This window comes from Eublepharis macularius, chromosome 18, assembly GCF_028583425.1.
Source record: "Eublepharis macularius isolate TG4126 chromosome 18, MPM_Emac_v1.0, whole genome shotgun sequence".
NCBI classification, from domain to species: domain Eukaryota; kingdom Metazoa; phylum Chordata; class Lepidosauria; order Squamata; family Eublepharidae; genus Eublepharis; species Eublepharis macularius.
The window spans coordinates 16,213,689-16,234,730 of NC_072807.1; the positions used below are offsets into that span (position 1 = coordinate 16,213,689).

Here is a 21,042-nt window from a genome sequence, read left to right on the forward strand (position 1 = left end):
AAGACTCAAGGCGACAAGGAGCGCCAATAACAGGATTTATCGCCCTGAGTGAGTTCCTGGCCAGATGGCCGCTGCGTTTGGCTTAAGCGCTGGGAGGGCCTTTTTTGGCCGGGGTTGAGCCCGCCTACCGGGCTTGCACTCGGGGCTCGCTCTGCAGCAGTCTCCGTGCGCAAGGCCGCGCATGCAGCCCAGGGAAAGGCGGGCGGGCGGGCGAGCGAGCAAGAGCGCGCGCGGCCGGGCTTCCTCCGTGGCCGGCGGGGGCGGTGTGCAGGCCGGGCCGGCTGGCGCAGGGCGTGGGGCGCCGCTCCTGGCTGCTGCTCCGGAGAGGGAGACGAGGAAACGGAAGCGCCGCCGCCGTGCTGGCTGCTGCTGCTGCTGCACCACCGGCCGCAGGAACTGGGAGGAAGGCGCAGCGTCCCTGAGTGAGTACCCAGAAGCGGCCAGACGTCCCCCCGCCCCGATCGCCTGCACGGGGAGGGTGGAAACTGCCTCCCCCCGTCCGCCCGCAGAGATCTGCTTGTCCTTGCCGGTTCTGTGCCAAGGCGACTGTGCCAACGCCTGCGGGCGTGCCCGGCGCCCCTCTGCTGGGGGAGCCCTGCAGGGGTGGGGGGCGATTCGCCCCAAGCCCCCCTTCCTCCCCCAGCGCCACCTTCTGCCGCCTCCCCCCTCCTCCCCATGCCAGCCAGCCCTGGCACAAAGCTGGGGGCAAGCAAGGACACGGGAGAGTGCTCGGGCAGCCTTGGAGGCCAGCCCGAGTCAACAGACTTTTACCCGAGACCACCACACTCCAGCCACAAGAGACAGCTGGGGGTGCCTCCTGGCAGGGCCGGTTTTCTAGCCAAGGCCCAGGGCAAGTGCTTGGGGCAACACCGTGGAGAGGGGCTCAGTGTGTGCATGGGCTTTAGGGATTGATTTAGTCCATTTTTATCCCACTCGGAACAGTGCTATGGTTTGCCTCTGTCTTATCCTTGCAGCAACCCTGTGAGGTAGGTTGGGCAGTGATTGGCCCAAGGCCCCCCACTGAGCTTCCGTGGCAGAGGGGAATATTCGAACCTGGCTCTCCCAGATCCTAGCCTGATGTTCTCTCCACTATATATCATCATAGTGCCATGGAAGGTGATTAATATCGTAGGGCCTGTGTTGCTGCTGGTCAAGATGGAGCGAAGCCTTGAGTTTACTGTAGGGACTGTTCCAGACCTGGCCAGCAGTGGCATGGGCCCAAAGAGAGGACGGGTGCTCCTTGCTTTGGGTGCCAGAATGCTTTGGACCCAGCTCCTTTGTCTGATCCCTGACTTGGATAGCCCAGGTGAGCCTGATCTCGCCAGATCTCAGAAGCTAAGCAGAGTCAGCCTTGGTTAGTAATTGGATGGGTGTCCTCCAACAAAGACCAGGGTTGCAGAGGTAGGCAATGGCAAACCACCTCTGTTAGTCTCTTGCCATGAAAACCCTGCCAGGAGTCGCCACAAGTCAACTATGACCCGAGGGCGCTCTCTACCACCAGCACCACCACCTTTGTATGAGGCATGCTGTTAAGTTCCCACAAGGTGCCGCCTTGGCTGTGCTCCAAGAGAATTGGTCAACCACCTTATAGTATGCCTTAAAAACTTTTGTGATGCCCAGGGGTAGACGTGGTCCCTAAAAGTGAACGTTTGAAAGAGAAGAAACTGCCCCGCTGGGCAGTGCACAATTATGTTTCTGTCCCACGTTTCCAAGTAGCTTTCGTGGCATAAATATTCCAATCTTTGCAATGATAGAACGTTAGCTGAGCAACTGCATAATAAAATAAGACCCAGCATCGAATCTTAGCTACCCAAACAGAAGGTGCGCTCCAAAGAGGACTTGGGGTTTCTTTCCAGGTCCCAACATGCAACATGGCAGCAGCGATGGAGACTGAACAGGCCGGCCTTGAAATCTTTGAAACATCTGAGCGCAAAGAGAATGCGGCATCGGAGGAGAAGATAAAGCTGGACACTTACTATGTGGAAAGGCATTCCTGGAGCCAGTTGAAGAAACTGCTTTCAGATACCCGGAAGTACCACAGCAGTCTGATGGCCAAGGCGCCGCACGACTTCACATTTGTGAAGCGCAACGATCCCGAAGGGCCGCACTCGGACAGGGTCTACTACCTTGGTATGTTCGCCTGCTGGAGATGGATCTCATTTCAAAGAGAGGGAATATTGACGGGCGAGCTCTCCGGGCCTTCGGGCTTAATGGTTGGACTTAGCATGGGCTGCTTCCACACAGCAAGGATGCGCTGTTTGGCATTCACAATGGCCGCAGAGCATCTAGAAATAGGAGTTTTCCGCACTCTCTTCCATCAGTCACCATTTGGTCTGCATTCCCCTCCTACTGCATCACTGAAGGTTTTTATTAGGACTCTTGTAAAAAAAAATCTGGAATAACTAATTTCTTTTTTTAAAAGCCCTCTGATGGTCATGGGTGGGGAATGGCAGTTACGAGGGGTTGTAAAATGAATCCGTAGTGGCAGACGTGGCTAGGCTGTTCTGAAGGCAAATCCAAATTAAAAGTATTTCAAAGGTGATGATAATAAAAGGCGACATTTGATGATTTTAACCAGGGCGTTAATATCCTTTGGTTTAGTTAAGACAGATTTAATTTGAGAAGTGCGACTAATAAGTTAAGGGGAGAGAAGGTAGCATTATATAGCCCGATCTTTTCAGATCTCTAAAGCTAAGAAGATTCAGTATGGGAACCACCAAGGAAGACTCTGTAGAGGAAGGAAATGGGAAATCACCTCTACTTCTCACTTGCCTTGTAAAATCCTTGCCGGGGTCGCCATAAATTGGCGTTGGAATTGTTTTTATCTATCATGCTACCTTGTTTTATATTTTTGATACGATCCACTCTGAGCCTGTTTTACAGGGAGCGCAGAATATAAGTGCAATAAAATAAATAAGTTGCAACTTGACAACACACAAATACTGTAATACAGCATACTTGAAAAAACCCACAACCTTATTTTGGTTTTGGATGAATGAATTTATTTGTGGTCAGAGACCATAATAATGACAATACATCCTTATCAGTCAATAAATAATTAAATCCAGCGTAAAAATGTAAAGGTTTTGGGTGCCAAGAAACAAAGAAGGCTTTTTTTCCTGAATGCATGATGGTTTGGTTAACTTGTAGTTCTCTTGCACTTTGGTATCTCAGAACAGCACTTAAAATATTATTTTGGTAATACGTAGATGTATTGAAACGCAACTGCTTAATGACTTAAAAAGCAGATGATTAATCAAACGTTGTTTTAAATTATGACTAGAGGATGTTTGATTCTTGGAGAGAAGTCTGGCGCCAGACCCAGTTTCATTCAGACACGAATTCACAGGTCGCGTCTTTCTTGTTGAGGCCTCGATAGGATTAATCTCAGATAGAGTCTTTTCTCCATTCCTTTGGATGGCATTTGATTAATAAGCGAAATCCATGCCATGTCTGTGTTTTGCCTTTTCAGCGATGTCCAGTGAGAACAGGGAAAATACGTTGTTTTATTCCGAAATCCCCAAAACCATAAACAAGGGTGCTGTGCTTATGTTTTCCTGGAAGCCCCTCTTGGATCTCTTTCAGGTGGGTGAATCTTTCTCATTACATCCATCTTTCCCTTATTGCCTTTCCTCCAGTGGAAATTCTCATTTGAGTGCCCTGCAGTTTCCAGTGATAAAAGCCAGGCAAGGAGTCCCAGGGAGAATCTGAACGGCTTCCTAGATTTCGCTGCCGAGCTGAATTCTTCACGGATGGAAATTAAAGCATTGACTACTTTTAAAATAAAAATTAAAGCATTGGCTACTTTAAAATGTTTTGTATTTTGAGATATCCCTTCCTGAAAAACTAGTTTGACGAGTGGATTATCGTTTCAGGTGGGTGGCCATGTTGTTCTGCAGTATTTGAGCAAGGTTGAAGTCCAATAGCTCCTTAAAGGTGCTGAAGAAAGGCGCTCTGACGCTCAAAAGCTGTCACCCTGAAAATCTTGTTGGCCGCAAAGGGGCCACTAGACTCAAATCTTCTGTTCTACTGTGGATCAACACAGCTACCCACCTAAAACGAAGTATAAGCTTTCGACACTCAAGCTCCCTTGGTCAGATGTGAGTAGGAATGAAGATCTGAATCTTTTTATTTACACATGTTAATTTTCTGCATTTCCTCCCCTGCTTTAATCAGGCTAATTACATTTCACATTGTACCTCCGCATCCTGTCTTACTTCTTTGCAACACACCTCCCACCTTCTGACTAAGATAAAAAGACTCAGATCTCTGTTCCTACTAGTCTCTAGTGTTTTATACATGATGCCTTTAAAACGGTATTCGCTCCAATCGAAATGGAATCGGCACGGTTCTCCTAAATTCTGCATCGTCTGACAACGGGAGCTTGACTGTCGGAAACGTATACCCTGGAAATTCTTTATTGGTCTCCAAGGAGATACTGGACTCAAACCTTGGCCCTTTTCACACTACTTACTTGCTTCCGGAACATCACAAAATGTAGCGCAAAAACCGTGGAAGATAGCGTCTTCTCGTGAGAGTTTTGCGTGATGTCACACCAAACTTTCGTGAGAAGACACTATCTTCTGCGTTTTTTGCGCTACATTTCGCGATGTTCCGGAAGCAGGTAAGTAGTGTGAAAAGGGCCCTTGTTCTGTATGGATCATGTCTTTCCGTTCAGCTCTGCTCTGTTAAAATACAGCCTTCCTCCAATCGAAGCGAACTTTCTCCAGAGTATTCGCTTATTCTGCTCAAAGAAGGGTCTGCATTTAGTTTAGCGGAATGGCAAGGCACACCTCTTTGCAAGAAATAGATGGCTTTTTTTCTCGTTTCCCCCTAATCAGGCCAGCTTAGATTATGGGATGTACTCCCGTGAGGAGGAATTGCTGCGGGAAAGGAAGCGAATTGGGACGGTGGGGATCGCCTCATACGATTACCACCGAGAAAGTGGCACGTTTCTGTTCCAAGCTGGCAATGGGATTTATCATGTGAAAGACGGAGGCCCCGGAGGGTTCACGGTGAGTAGAAAAGGATGGGTGTAAATCTATGAGCTTATTGATTTTGCTGGTACTGAGGGCCAAGCTCCAATGACAAATGACACTTGAACGGCAAGTGGATTGAGCAGAGGGCAAGTGAACAGGGAGAAATACACTTGCCGTTCAAGTGTCATTCGTCACTTGTAGCTTGGCCCTGAGATCATAAGGAGGGGGTCTTCATACGTACACTTGAGGTTGAGCTGGTAAGACCTTTTCTGTTGGTGAACCCTGCCTCTGGAATTCCCAAAATGGACGGAGGAGGCATTTGCCTTCTTGTGGGGCTACATGTCTTTCCCAGCAGTACACAGGGAGCTCCTTTCCATGCCCCTTAAGCCTGTTTTGGTTCAGGAAAAGGGCGTGGTGCGGTAGGCCAAAGCCCCACGCCCACCCCACAGCCCCAATTCAAATCAGGACCATGTTGCTCAGGAGATGAATTCCTTTGCGCCCGATGGCTCACAGTTTCCAAGTCCAAACTCAAATTCGACATGTTAACAAATTGTAACATGCAGTCTGATGATTGCCAGATGCCTCACAAAAAATTAAAGAGTACATAAGCATCAGTCTGTTCAAAACAGAGCATATAACCATAGAGATGAAGAGTAGTTCTGATCTTATTTTGGTTGAAACATCATTTTCTAAGGCCTGTTTCATGAACAAGCCGGGATATAGATTTGTTTTGCAAAAATATGCAAAATATATGCTGCCGGATGCTGTAATAGTGTAACCCTGTGCTCTCCATTCTTTCCTGTCCTCATTTTCTATGATGACAAACATTTTTGAATACTCATGTCAAAGGTTGCCTGGTCCAAAGAAACACGTTCTCGTTTTTCCCCCTGTCCGTTTCCACAGAAGCAGCCCTTGCGGCCCAATTTGGTGGAGACGAGCTGTCCCAACATACGGATGGACCCCAAGCTCTGCCCGGCGGATCCCGACTGGATTGCGTTTATCCACAGCAATGACATCTGGATCTCTAATCTAGCAACTAGGGAAGAAAGGAGGCTGACGTTTGTACACAAAGGTGATTTGCCTTTGGCTCGGCACAGAACAAAACTTAACCATGGTTAGCGCTGAGCATGGTTTGTTGTCTTAACCCTGGTTGAGATCTCAGATGTCTGCCTGCCTGAGATTTTTATCAAACCCATCCCCGAAGGAGCACTTAATAGCGTCCATTGTTAATCCTTACAAGAACTCTCTGAGGTAGGTTACGCTGATGGAGCCTCATGGTTGAGATCAGATTTGAACCTGGGTCTCCAGGCTCCTAGCTTGATGCTATAACCACTACAACCCTCTGGCTGGCTCTGAAAACCATGGTTAGTTGGCTGAACAAAGCCCTGCTTCCATAGGCATGCATATAGGAAGAGGATGCTGGCACAACCTGCTTTCCTTTTGCAAGCAGAAAGGCCAAAGGTTCAGGGAACCAGCTTTAGCCAGGGCTTGCTTAATACACTGTGTAACCACTGGTTCAAGTCCATTTGTTTCATATCCTAGTTTTCGGCCAATGTTTAACCATAGTTTAGGAATTCAAACACGGGGCTGAATCATAGCAAAGGGATGCAAACGAGGGCTATGAGCTGCATTCAGATATCACTTTCAACCACCACGAAACTGGGATGCATACAAAAGCAGCATGATACCACACTGATATCTTGGCCTTGTTCCTCCCTTCCTTCTTACACAGAGAATCTTAGTTGGAAACAAACTCCAGTTTTTTATGATGTATGATGAAGGTGCAGGGATTAACTGGGGTCAGTTTTTCTGTCCACAAACTGAGGTTCTGAATCCAGGTATGAGCTTTCGTGAGCCACAGCTCACTTCTTCAAATACCAGGTATCTGAAGAAGTGAGCTGTGACTCACAAATGCTCATACCCTACCACAACTGTTGTTGGTCTTATAGGTGCTACTGGACTCTGGCTCTTTCCTACTATCTCAGGGTTGTTGTGAGGATAAAATAGAGGAGAGGAGAACAATTAAGCTGCTTTGGTCTCCACCGGGGAGAAAGGCAGGGTATAAATGAAGCCAGTAAAATAAATCTTGTAAGCTTGAAATTAGGAAGTGACTATTAAGTTTATAACCTCATTATTAATAAGTTTGATGCCTGGGTTGTTGTTTTTTTCCTGGACCTAATAAAACTGTTTGCCCTCTGAAGCCATTTGTTCAATGCCATAAACCCTAATAACAGAGAGCCAAGCTACAAGTGATGAATGACACTTGAACAGCAAGTGAACAGACTCACGTGTATTCCTCCCTGTTCACTCGTTCAAGTGTCATTCGTCACTTGTAGCTTGGCCCAAACACTAGACCCAGACAAGAGAGAAGCTGAGGTAAGAGTCACTTCTTTGAAACATCTGGAGGTCTTTACTCGCAAAGTCAACATTATGCTTGGCTATTACAATATTGTATGTAAGAGTATTTTATATTCAATTGTTTATTTTTTGTAAATGCGCTCACAATCGAATGTTCATAGAGGATATATTAAGGAAAGTGCTTTGCTTAAGGTGTGATTAGGCTCTTTCCACAGAGGCTTGCTTATATTACAATTATTACACTGTGTATCCTTTTTGTTTTTGTTATAAACGCCATAATAACAAATGCTAGACTCAGACAGGAGAGAAGCTGAGATAGAAGGCCAAGCTACAAGTGACACTTGAACGGCAAGTGGATCGAGTGGAGGGCAAGTGAACAGGGAGGAATACACTTGCCGTTCAAGTGTCATTCGTCACTTGTAGTTTGGCCCAGAGTCACTTCTTGGAAACATGTGGAGCTCTTTACTTGGAAAGCACCTTTTGGTGTCACCTCAGTTTGGTGAGAGCCAGTTTGGTGTAGTGGTTAAGAGCGCGGGACTCTAATCTGGAGAGCCGGGTTTGATTCCCCACTCCTTCACTTGAAGCCAGCTGGGTGACCTTGGGCTAGTCGCAGTTCTCTGGAGCGCTCTCAGCTCCACCCACCTCACAGGGTGTTTTGTTGTGGGGATAATAATAACATACTTTGTAAACCGCTCTGAGCGGGCATTAAGTTGTCCTGAAGGGCGGTATATAAATTGAATGTTGTTGTTGTTATTCAGTTCTCTGGCCTGCACAGGCTGATCTTTTGCAAGGAGAGACCTTTACTAGTTAGCTTAGGCACATGGTTAACCCCTGGATTAGTGGCTGTGGTAAGAGCAAATCCTGCTTGGACAGTTTCATTGACAGGGCTTCTTCATCGGAGCAGAGGCACTCGGTGTCGATGTGCAGGCTGGCCCAGGGAGATGAATTTGTGACTTCCCTGGAGTTTTTAGCCCTTCCATCACAATGCTATCCATTTTGCTAGTTTGCAATACGCATTGCATCTTTTTTCCTGCCAGTTTTCCTTCCTCGGAAAAATGACATTTCTTGTACCTTTGCAGAATTCACCAATGTTGAAGATGACCCCAAATCCGCAGGAGTCGCCACATTTGTGCTGCAGGAGGAATTCGACAGATACACCGGCTACTGGTGGTGCCCTACTGCGGAGCCAAGTAAGTATGCAAAACCTGCTGGGCCTGACTGTTTCCTCCAATGCCCTGACTTTTGGGCTAGAACTAAATTTCCTCTTCTTGCATTTGCACTGTAAGGTAGTACTTGTTATTTCAAAACATGGTCTTTGATCTTGGCTGGTACCTCGGTGGATTCTTTCACCGCAGTATCCATTTTTTTAAAAGTGGCTAAAGACACACAAGTTGAAGTGAAGCACAGAGGGAGTTGTGTGGGGATGAAGGTGAATCCTGAACTGGAAAGCTTAAGGCAGAACAGCAGTGCAGGGAATTAGCATTCGTCTTAAACAGAGTTTAATGTAGAGTTCCTTTATCTCCAAACTGTTATGCCCTGGAATCCCTGCTGGTCAGGGGAATTCAGGGCAAGATCCAGGGGTGGCTGCAGTTAAGGTCCCCAGGATTTGTCAAGCTTCCCTTCTTGGGGAAGAATTCTCAAATGGGAAGGTGAGCCTGCCTCTGGTGGACTTTCACAAGTGCAGTCCTAAGTAGAGATGGGCACGAACCGAAATACGAACCAAAATTACGCATGAACCAGGCCGGTTCATGGTTCGTGAACCACGGTTTGTCAGATCCCATTTCGGACGATCTGCCACGAACTTTTAGGCTAGTTCGTTTGGTTTGTTTTTTGGTTCGTCATGGCTGACCTGGTTTGTTTTTTGGTTCGTCACAGCTGACCTGGAAGTGACGTTTTCATGAACCAAATGAACCAGTTCGCGAAGCGGGGGCAGGTTCATGAAAGTTCGTGGTTCGTGAAATTTGCCGAACCACGAAACACATGGTTCGGGTTTTTTCTGGTTCATGCCCATCTCTAGTCCTAAGTGGAGTTACACCCTTCTAAGCCTTGGAAAAGAGGAAGAATCCAGTAGCACCTATTAGACTAACAAAATTAGTGGTAGGATATGAGCTTTCATGAGTCACAGCTCACTTCTTCAAATACAGCTGGAATGTGAGTCCATCTGTCCTTATATCTCGGAGAGTGGAGTGATTGCAGAAGCCGAATGATAACAACTGGTAAATGACAATAGCAGGCATGACTGAATAGGGTGGGGTATGCAGAGGAGTGGTGGGTGTGGAGAAACTAGCATTGGTGATGAGACAGGAAGCCTCTGTCTTGATTCAGTCCAGGTGGATGCATTGTCTGGAGCTTTATTATCAGTTGCAATTCTGTGCCGACAGGAGAGGCTGCCCCAAGAAATAAATCCGAAATACCACAATCACAGTCCCCAGGGACAATATCTGCTGAACTATGCGGACATTGTCCCTGGGGACTGTGATTGTGGTATATCACATAACCGCCCTGAGCCCATTTGTGGGGAGGGCGGGGTATAAATCGAATAAAATAAATAAATAATAATAAGAAATAATCAGTTGCAATTCAGCAGCCTCTTTTTCTAATCTCCCTTTGAAATTCCTCTGCAGGAGAACTGCTACTTGTAGGTCAGCAACTGAATGTCCTGGAACCTTAAAAGGTCCCCCCACTGTTTTTTGAATGCTTTGGTTCCTGCAATCAACAGGCCTTCAGTGGGCTTTCGAAGGGTGTAATTCTGCTGAGGATGGCACCATTCAAGAGAGCTATAAATAGGGCATGAATCCCTGTGATAGGCTAGGGACAGCTGAGCTGCTGGCTCAAGACTTACTGCTCAAATTCCTGGGCTCCTCAAGATAACACTCTTCAGCCCCACTGATCCCAAAACATGCCTCAGTAGCTCAAGTGGGAGAGCAGTTGCTTTGCACACAGAAGGTCCCCGGTTCCGTCCCTGCTGTTTCCAGGGAAGAGGGGCTCCCAGGGCTTAGAATACGCCTTTTCTGTTTGAAGGCTTTGGGAACAATTCTGGGCTGGAACATACTAGGGAGCCTCCTGTCTTCAGAGGAGTCTGTCAGTTCCTGGGATTCTTCCGCTGCGTCTCCCGTTTAGTATTCAGCCGTGGGCTGCCGTGATCCTGATATTTGGGCAGCTTGTCATCTGCAGAGATGAGCCACCCCCACACAGCCGGCTCTCAACTGTTCCTGCAATTCAGCCTTCCCGCAAGACTTTTCTTTGCTGTCAGAACAAGAAAATGGTGATTCAGCAGCCAGGAGGGAGCCTTAGCTCCTTTCCAGGGAGGACATGGCTAGTTCCATCCACGGTCTCTTGCACCCCTTTCAAAATTGGTCCAAGCGGCAGGCTTTAGAAGGCGAGTCCTCTGCCTGATCTTCTCAGGTAGTAAGCCAAATGGGGGCAGGAACCACGATTGCATTCAGTGGAATGGTTTTTTTTTATATATATGCATCTTGGATTTACTGAAATGCATACATTCCTCTTGGTAGCGGTTGGCGGAGGCAAAATTCTTAGAATTCTGTATGAAGAAAACGATGAGTCAGAGGTGGAAATCATTCACGTCACGTCCCCCATGCTGGAGACAAGGAGGACAGATTCTTTCCGCTACCCCAAAACAGGTGAGAAATCCCACCGCAAGATGTGCGGGGCTATCCTAAGAACACTTGCCTGGGAATATGTTCCACTTAATCAGATTCTGGGTAGATTGGTTCAGGATTGCTATGTTAATCATCTTAAAAGCCAAAAAAGAGGCTGCCCTGAAAAGCACGAGATACCGCAGGTGGAGGGAAACCCCCTAACAGGGCTGTAACTTAAGATGTCCTGGGAAATGTCAGTAAGCAAAGCGCCTTAATGCATGTAGGAGAATTTAGAGACTGAAAGGTTTTCGGCATCATTGTTTGCCCTTGACAAAGCTATAAAGCGAAATCATAATCTTTGCTGGCATCGAGTTTGTCGTGGGTCGGGGCCACAGGAGGCGTTCAGCCCCTGGTGTCCTTCCGATTTGCCTACCTGTGAATAAATTGGAAATGAGTGACACTCGTGCCCATTAAGCTGGAACGTTTCCTTTTATGTGAATACTTATCTCCGTTGGATACAGTCTTGCGAAGAAGAGCTTGTCCAGGCGCATCTGCAATATCTAAGAGGAATAATACAACAAAAAGAAAACCTTTAAAAGGTCACTGTGAATTTTTATATTGTGTTGGTAATATTACTGTGAACATGTTTTTGTATATTGTCTCTGGGATATTTATGGCATCGAGGTATAATTATGTATAGGAATTTGCTTGAGCACTTTGCACTTTAGTACTGAACATTTGAATTATAAAATATGAAAATTATATATAAGTATTTTTGTATAACGATTCATTGTTCGATTTGTAATGGTTTAGTCTTGGCGTGACTTCTCACGGTACAGCCCTGTTAGAGGGTTCCCCTCGGTCTGTGGTATCGTGTTAATCATCTTGGCAGATGAGACCAGTGAGCCATTTCTGTGTGAATAAACTTTGGAGATCCAAGGTTACCCTGCTCGGGCGACCAAAATAAACATTTGCATTGGCCTAATTCCTTTGCTGTCTTCCTTTGTAGGCACTGCTAACCCCAAAGTCACTTTCAAATTATCTGAAATATCCGTTGCTGCTGATGGAAATGTAAGTCTGATATCTTGTTCGTTTTATATTGGAGTTGGTGGCTTACTCCTTTGACTCACATAGAGGGACTAGGGATCAGAATTCAGTAGGGTTCAGAATTCAGTAGGGTTCAGAATTCAGTAGGGTTTAGAATTCAGTAGGTCCGGTTCAAGGTTTTGGTGTTGACCTACAAAGCCCTGTGCGGACTGGGCCCAGCATATCTGTAGGACCGCCTCTCCCCATATGTACCCCAGAGGATGCTTCGTTCAACAAATAAACAACTGTTGGTGGTCCCTGGCTCAAGGGAGGCCCGCCTGGCCTCGACCAGAGCCAGGGCCTTTTCGATCCTGGCACCGCCCTGGTGGAACTCTCTCTCTGAGGAAACCAGGGCCTGGCGGGATTTCTTATCTTTCCGCCGGGCCTTTAAGACAGAGTTGTTCCGCCAGGCATATGGGGGAGGCTAGGTTGGGCCCCCACCGGCCACACCAAAGATTTGTCCACCACCCTACACATGAGCCAGGGCTTGAAAAGCAGTATTTTATCATCGCCATCTGAAGAGAAGCTGTATTGTATAAAGTTGTTTTAATGTTATTTGTATACTGTTTTATCTTTTTAAAAATTGTATTTATGTAAATTGAAATGATGTACTCTGCCCTGAGCCTGCCTGGCGGGGAGGGTGGGCTAAAAATCTAATAGAATGAATGAATGAATGAATTTCCCCCCTGACATGGGATTCCCATGAATTTCCCCCCTTCCCCCCCATACCCTGCCTCCCCTTAATGGAGGCTTGCATTTGGAAAACTTGGATAGTTTTGAAATAGCTTTTCTGAATGCTGGAACTTCTCTCCTCTGACAGATTTTGGACGTGGTGGATAAAGAGCTTGTGCAACCCTTTGAGATCCTCTTTGAAGGGGTGGAGTATATTGCCAGAGCTGGATGGACTGTGGAGGGCAAATAGTGCGTATGTTACTCTACCTCTATTTCCCCAAAGGCTCGGGGATTGCAGTGTCTCAGACTGCACTGTTTGGAGTCCCGTTTTCAGCAACAAATCCAGGAGACAGCTTTCTAAATCTGTACGGTTGAGGGGTTTTAAAATGTTTTTGTGAGAGCTGGCCCCAATGTAAAAAGCTTTCTCTCTGTTTAAGTAAGGTACCTTGACCTGAATGGCCCAGGCTGTCCCAAACTCATCCGATCTTGGAAGCTAAGCTGGGTTAGCCCTGGTTAGTACTTGGATGGGAGACCACAAAGGAAGTCCAGGGTCTCTACGCAGAGGCACCTCTGTTCGTCTCTTGCCTTGAAAACCCCGTGAGGGGTTGCCATAAATGAGCTGTGAATTGACTGTTGTTTACACACACAAATAAAGTAAAACAGGATTCAGAATAAGGAACAACATCTTTAAAATGCATTTGCTTGTAGACTGATGTGTTTGTTTTCTGTAAAGTTACTAAACTGCAAAATAAAGCAAGCAACACACAAGCCAGCCGATATAATCAACTTCTGAAAGCACACATGGAATCAAAACAGAAACGGGCAGCAGTCTCTCTGTGCCTGGCTGACAAACAATCTCAATATTGGTGCCTGAGGAACCCCTTAGGAACATGGCTTCCACCCCGGGGGTGAGGCCAAGACGTTTCTGTCCTGAGCATCTGCCCAACAGGACTTCTAAGGGCGAGGCACTCTATGAAGATCTTGGCAGATGGGACAGTTCAGTGCTTTCCGTCCTGTACATGTTGTTAATTTTCGGTCAACAGAGACTCGGGTTTGTTAGCTAGAGAACCCCTTTTTTCTAAAAACGACAAGTGTCACAAAATTGGTCTCGGAGCTGCCTTACATAGTTAGGAAAATTGTTTTCTTGGGCATCCAGTTCTGTCGAGAGTTGTCCCAAGCTTCCAGATTCCAGTTTGGTGTAATAGTTAAGAGTGGCAGGACTCTAATCTGGAGAGCCAGGTTTGATTCCCCACTCCGCTGCTTGAAGCCAGCTGGGTGACCTTGGGCCAGTCGCAGCTCTCTCATAGCTCTCAGCCTGGGGATAATAATGACACTGACTTTGTAAACCACTCTTGAGTGTTGTGTTAAGTTGTCCTGAAGAGCAGTATAGAAGCACAAGGTTGTTATTATTCTAGCTCCCCTGTGACTTACCCAGCTACTTGGTCCCCCAAGATAACCTAGACTCTCCTCCTGAAACTTGATCCCCCCCCAACCCAACCCCTGATAACAGTGTTGTGAATCCCAAAGCTTTCTTGGAAGCACATCCCCTAGAAATGGGGAGGCAGCTTAGGGGGAAGAATTCTGAAGTGGTAGAATGGGCCACATCAGACCGTGGGTGGAATGGGGGTGAGTTCATATTTTTAGTCCCTGCAAATAAAAAGCTAGCACCTCAGGGAGAAAAATCCTTTGCCTGCTGTACTGCTTTTCCAATTTCAGGGGATTATTCTTAGGAAGGAAATCTTATGAACAGAATCCTTTAACCTGTAGTTGGAAGCAGCACAAGCTTGTTCTGTCGCTTCCCTAGGCTGGGTGTCTAGACCAGGCCTGACTTCAGTTTCACCTGGCTACAGCTAGGACCATATCACTTTGTCTGACGTGCTCAGCCGATGCAGGCCAATGCAGCTTCTGTTTCAATTGCCTCTCCGATCTGACTAGTGCGTGGGCAATCTTCCTCGATCGTTCCCAAACGAGGCTTCAAATTGTGCTGCTCCCCCCTGCTTTATTTATACCTGTGGAAGACGATGCCATGGAGAGGCAACAGCTGATCGACGCCGTGCCAGATTCTGTGACGCCTTTGATCATTTATGAAGAAACAACAGATATCTGGATAAACGTAAGAATTTATCGTGCTGGCTTTTGATTTATAGCGGAACCGGCTCATTGGGCGAGCTGCTGTGGTCATGAAAAGATATTGGTAAAGTTCTGGTTGCTCAGAGGGGAAAGATCAGCTATAGAACGTTGACAGGTACAGCTTCTGTCAAAAGCAAAAATGGTCAGTCTGATTATAGGGAAAACTTCACATCGGATACATCACTGTGGTGTATAGTGGTTAAACTGTTCAAATCCTCGCCCTGCCATGAAGCTAATTGGGTGGACTTAGACCATTCTCTCTTAGCCTAGCCTACCCAACAGGGTTGTTGTGGGGATAAAATAGAGGAAAGGAGAACTACGTGTTACGCCTTGGAAGACGAATGAAATAAAAATGTACTAGCTAGATAGATCTAGGGCTGGATGATGTTTGTACTGTACAATAGGAAGATAGTGATGGGGTGGGGTAGAAGTTAGCAGATCAAAGTGGGGAGTGCTGAATTTTATGTATATCTTCTAAGAAAGCTGCCGATTTTTTTCCCTCCTAATCTCAAGCCTGATTGAACTCTCAATCCTTTTCTGTTTCCGCAGATCCATGACATCTTCCACATTTTCCCCCAAACCCGGGAGGATGTGATAGAGTTCATTTTTGCCTCGGAGTGCAAAACAGGTTTCCGGCACCTGTACAAAATCACAACGGTTCTGAAGGACAGCAGATACAAACGCTCTTGTGGAGGACTGCCTGCCCCAAGTAATCGGCTCCTGCTGTTTTCCTTTTAAACGTTTAATGAAACTGTAACATGCGGCGGTTGTGAGCGTTGATTTCTTTGGAGTTGGGGTTTGTTTTTTTTAAGTCGGAATCCTATCAGAAATGTTTTAGTTGCTGAAGTTATCCTTTAGAATCCGTAGAGGACAATGTGTATTTCGCACATCTGCCGTGCACATTGCAGCGCGCTTAACATTCTTTGTTTTTAAAAACTAAGCTGCTAGTTAGGACTATAAAAGTATGCTTCATATGTTGTAGAATATGCATGAAGAAATCTTGATAGCCAAAGAAGCCTGGAGGGTGAGAGAAAAATTAACTTCTGCCCCCTTAGTTTAATAGCATCGACATCAGCAGAGTAAATTGGACAAACTCAGCAATAGTGGGCAACTTATTTTCATAACTGTAATTTGCTCAGATTGTAGAGCATGTCCGTGTAGGATGAGACTGACTTGCCTTCCCAAGCTACTGCAGTGAGCTTCTTTTGCCAAAGAAGGTTTCAAACCTGGGTGGCTTCCATTTGAAAACCAAACTCTGTAGCCACTACACAGCACTGCCCCTCTAAAGTGCTTAGACAGATGGAGAGTCTGGTGGTTTCAGTGCAATGTTGGAATGTTCCTGCTGAGTTCAGTGCTCCATCTGCCACGGTTCTCGCTGGGTGACCTTCAGCTATCGCTCTCTCGGCATAGCCTGCTTCACAGGGACTGTACTAATCTCACACTTTGTAATCCGCCTTGGGTCTCAGTGAGAAAGGCAGACTATAAATGACATAAACAGACAAACAAATAAATAAAACCAAACCCATGTATAAATTTTAATGAACTATAGAACATTAATTGTCGAAGGCTTTCACGGCCGTAGAACGATGGTTGTTGTGGATTTTCCGGGCTGTATGGCCGTGGTCTTGGCATTGTAGTTCCTGACGTTTCGCCAGCAGCTGTGACTGGCATCTTTAGAGGTGTAGCACCAAAAGACAGAGATCTCTCAGTGCCACCGTGTGGAAAAGATGTTGGCAGGTAATTTATATCTACTCAGGAAGGTGGGGTTGGGCTGAGTCATCCTGTAAGCATAAGCACAATTTCAACAGGAAAGAAGAGACTTTAAGAATGAATATAGCAGTCCTGAAAAACACCAGGCTAACAAAAGACTCTATACCCTACAATAGCCCTGCAGAGAAGATTAGCATATCAAGCACCAATCCATATGCAAAAGAACCTCAGGATATAGTGGAGCCTCCCCCCATTAGCCTTCCACACCCTGGGAAACTCTTACAGGATCACTCAGCCCAAACCCACCTTCCTGAGTAGATATAAATTACCTGCCAACATCTTTTCCACACAGTGACGATCTCTGTCTTTTGGTGCTACACCTCTGAAGATGCCAGTCACAGCTGCTGGCGAAATGTCAGGAACTACAATGCCAAGACCACGGCTATGCAGCCCGGAAAATCCACAACAACCATCTATATAGAACATTAAAATCATTAAAATCAAGGAATTAAAAACTATAACTATATATTTTTTTAAAATCCCAATCTGTCCTCTCCTTATGTTGAAAAATGAAGAATGGGCAATACCAATTATACATAAGGATATAAAGCGAGTCACTGTCAAGTGCCTAGAACAAATTCCATAATCACCAGACCATGGGTGCATAATACCTCATGTGTATTGGTATTATACCATTCTTTATTTTCCACAGAAAGGGAGAAGTAAAATTGAGATGTTTTATATATAGTTTTGATTTTGATTTCTTGGTTTTAATGTTCTATAGATGGTTAAAATTTATACGTTTTATACATTCTGTACTATTTTCCGTATTTTTCTTTTGGTTTTGATTTTTCTCATCTCTTGGTTACCTAATTCTCTTTTGGGTTGGGTTTGTTTCCTTTGTGGGGGGTTCTTTGAGGGTAGAAAACTGACACACACACACCCCACACACACACCCTAAAAAAGAGCATTCTGGATGATTTTTGGAACATGCATTGCGTTTCCTGTACTTGGATGTATGTTTAATTATAGGATCAAATGAGGCTTTCTTCTCTCACATGAGTCTCCGTAATTTGCTTTGTTTTTGTAGATGATTTCTTGTGTCCCATCAAAGAGGAGTTGGCGATTACCAGCGGGGAGTGGGAAGTGCTCGGCAGACATGGTTCCAATGTAAGTCTGTTTTCAACATATTCATAGTGGAAAAATTACCCTGATGTTTAAATCTTTGCCGGATATATTGGGGGTGGAGAGAGGTACGCTCACTTTCATAGGTTTAAATGTGCACTGAGCACTGGATTGCCACGCTGGGCAAATTTGCCTTTCTCCCTGCAGATCTGTTATGGAAAAGCGCTGCATGCAGCAAATGAGAGTAGACTTGCCACTTTGCATGGAGATCTAGTCAAGGCGCCGTTGTGTTTTACCCTGCATCTTGGGTAGAGTGGATCCGTAGGGCTTGCCAAAGAGCAAAGCATGTTGCAGTGGCCTCCGTGGCAATGCAAATCACCTCCCAGGCATAGATGGCCAGAATGTCTTCCCACATCTTAATTTTGAGAGGTTGTATTCCAACTGACCAAACAAAGTCCCTCAAAATAGCAAGCTTTTCAGCTCCGCAGAACTCTTCATTAAGCTCGATGTTCAGGAGCGACACAAAAAAGAAGGACAAAAGATGATTCGGAACATGGCGGGAAACCACCCAAACTGCAGCTTGAAATGGAATGCGGGGCTTAATGGGATTGGGTGGTAATGGGCACGTAACAGGATTTAATGGCTGCTGGGACAGAGAAGCAAAATTTAGATCATTCACTGCTGAATTGCAACTGATGATGAAGCTCAAGACAATGAATCCACCTGGACTGGATCAAGACAAAGGCTTCCTGTCTCATTACGAATGCTGGTTTCTCCACACCTACTACCTCTCTGCATACCCCACCCTATTCAATCACGCCTACTATTGTCATTCACCGGCTGTTATCATTCGGCTTCTGCAATCACTCCACTCTCCAAGCTATAAGGACAGATGGACTCACGTTCCAGCTATATCTGAAGAGTGAGCTATGGCTCACAGAAGTTCCTACCCTACCACAAATTATGTTAATCTTATAGGTGCTTCTGTACTCTTGCTTCATTCTGGTTCAGCAAGTATAAAAGCTAGCTGCTAATTGCCTATTTCCCTGGCTCCAGTTCTCTCATGAGACACATCACGGAAGAAAGTGGTGGTAGTCCAAATGCTAACAAAGCAGGAGGCTAATTTTAGGCTGGTGTACCAGGTAAAAGGTCAAACAAACCCAAACTGGTTAACAGAATAACAACTGTATACTCTTGGATTTTGACCTTGACTTTCTTCTCAGGCAAATTAACCAAGAATTCAATCTGCCCTGGGAATAAGCAGTGGTACAAACGCGGGCCATTTATTTTGTGTGTGTGTGTTTTTTATTAGATCCGGGTGGATGAAGCTAAAAAAATGGTATATTTTGAAGGTACGAAGGATACCCCCTTGGAACACCACCTGTATGTTGTTAGCTATGAGCATCCTGGAGAGGTGAAGCGGCTGACGGATCGGGGCTTCTCGCATTCATGCTGCGTCAGTCAGGTACTTCGATCACTTCTCTGCCCTTTCATTTCAGGACTCGATTTCTCTGAAGAGAGAGGGAGTCAGGCCTTAGCCATATGAATCCAGCCCTCCACCCCCAGGGACTCTTGCTCCTTAATCCTCAGTGAATCGTTAGGTGGAAAGCAGGGTGTGGTTACTTGGTGATGCTAAGGTGCTTTGCCACAGGCTCAGGGCATAAGTTTCCCATATAGTCCTCTATATCCTTACTTACTGCTTCCCACATATTCCAGGGCCTCTCACAGTGACGAGCTGATTCCATAGCTTGGCCCTTCCACAAATTAGTTTCATGTTCATTATTGGTGGCAATTTGCTCAGTATTGTAATAAAAGATAAGAAAACTTCTCAAACTATTCACCGTTATAACAACAACAGCATTCGATTTATATAGCACCATTGAGGACAAGTTAATGCCCACTCAGAGCGGTTTACAAAGTATGTGGTTATAATTCCCACAATAATCACCCTGTGAGGTGGGTGGGGCTGAGAGCGCTCCAAGAAGCTGTGACTGACTCATGGGCACCCAGCTGGCTTCAAGTGGAGGAATGGGGATTTAAACCCGGTTCTCCAGATTAGAGTCCCATGCTCTTAACCACTACACCAAACTGGAACCATAAAAATATTTTTTGCAATGTGATAACATACTCAAAATGATTTTTATAAAGAAGAACAGAGGTGCCTCTTGTTCCTTTCAATGGAATTCGTGATTTCCTCCCCACCCACTTTATTTATCTTGCTGCAACAGCAGATTTCCCTGCTGAAGGAGGAAGCCCTACAGAAAAGGCAGGAACTCCAATAACCCTAATGCAGTGCGACATTGATCTAATACATGTAATAGCAGGACAGCTACTTGCTGACAACCTGAACATTCTTGGCTGAAATTTCACGGTGCTACTGGACTTTTTACTATTTTGCAACTTCAGACTAACACGGCTGAGTCCTCTGGATATGTGACCTTTAATTTTGTCCTTGGCAGTTGGTTCGACATCAGAGATGTGATGTTGGTCCCAAAGCCATCTCTCTTTCTGCTTCTCTTTCTAGGACTGTGATATGGTCATCTGTAAATTCAGCAACCAGAAGAACCCCCACCAGGTGTCCTTGTACAGACTAACGGGTCCCGAAAATGATGCTACCCATAGGTCAATGGAATTTTGGGCCACCATTTTAGATTCTGCAGGTATTGCATATAAAGCTTTTCAGAGGTTTCTTAGCTAAATGATATGGTGGTTTGCCTGATCCATTGTTGCTATTCCACAGAAGCATTGCCTGTTATGATTGCCCACCCACCCCAGCATTGTTGAGCCTGGCTCAGCACGGAACAAAACTTAACCATGGTTAGCGCTGAGCATGGTTTGTTATCTTAACCTTGGTTAAGATCTCAGATGTCTGCCTGCCTGAGATTTTTATCAAACCCATCCCCGAAGGAGCACTGAATAGCGCCCATTGTTAAGCCTTACAAGAGCTCTCTGAGGTAGGTTACGCTGATGGAGCCTCATGGTTGAGATCAGATTTGAACCTGGGTCTCCAGGCTCCTAGCCTGATGCTATAACCACTACAACCCTCTGGCTGGCTCTGAAAACCATGGTTAGTTGGCTGAACAAAGCCCTGCTTCCATAGGCATGTGTATAGGAAGGGGATGCTGGCACGACCTGCTTTCCTTTTGCAAGCAGAAAGGCCAAAGGTTCAGGGAACCAGCTTTAGCCAGGGCTTGCTTAATACAGACATGACGCGATGATATGCAACCACTGGTTCAAGTCCATTTGTTTCATATCCTGGTTTTCAGCCAATGTTTAACCATGGTTTAGGAATTCAAACATGGGGCTGAATCATAGCAATGGGACGCAAACCAGGGCTGTGAGCTGCATTCAGATATCACTTTCAACCACCATGAAACTGGGAT

The 21,042-nt window shown here is 45.9% G+C and overlaps 1 protein-coding gene across 1 annotated transcript in view; it reads left to right on the plus strand.

Moving 5' to 3' along the window:
* Window positions 1-34: 34 nt before the first annotated feature.
* Window positions 35-21,042, plus strand: part of DPP8 (dipeptidyl peptidase 8) — a 30,854-nt gene continuing 9,846 nt past the window's right edge. The window contains exons 1-14 of the mRNA XM_055002882.1: window positions 35-422; window positions 1,857-2,130; window positions 3,473-3,585; window positions 4,842-5,015; window positions 5,883-6,051; window positions 8,417-8,527; window positions 10,850-10,978; window positions 11,946-12,007; window positions 12,843-12,943; window positions 14,630-14,807; window positions 15,374-15,533; window positions 17,625-17,704; window positions 18,972-19,124; window positions 20,184-20,319. Coding sequence (XP_054858857.1) covers window positions 1,872-2,130; window positions 3,473-3,585; window positions 4,842-5,015; window positions 5,883-6,051; window positions 8,417-8,527; window positions 10,850-10,978; window positions 11,946-12,007; window positions 12,843-12,943; window positions 14,630-14,807; window positions 15,374-15,533; window positions 17,625-17,704; window positions 18,972-19,124; window positions 20,184-20,319 — 1,825 coding nt within the window. The 5' untranslated portion in view covers window positions 35-422; window positions 1,857-1,871. The remainder of the gene's footprint in view (window positions 423-1,856; window positions 2,131-3,472; window positions 3,586-4,841; window positions 5,016-5,882; window positions 6,052-8,416; window positions 8,528-10,849; window positions 10,979-11,945; window positions 12,008-12,842; window positions 12,944-14,629; window positions 14,808-15,373; window positions 15,534-17,624; window positions 17,705-18,971; window positions 19,125-20,183; window positions 20,320-21,042) is intronic.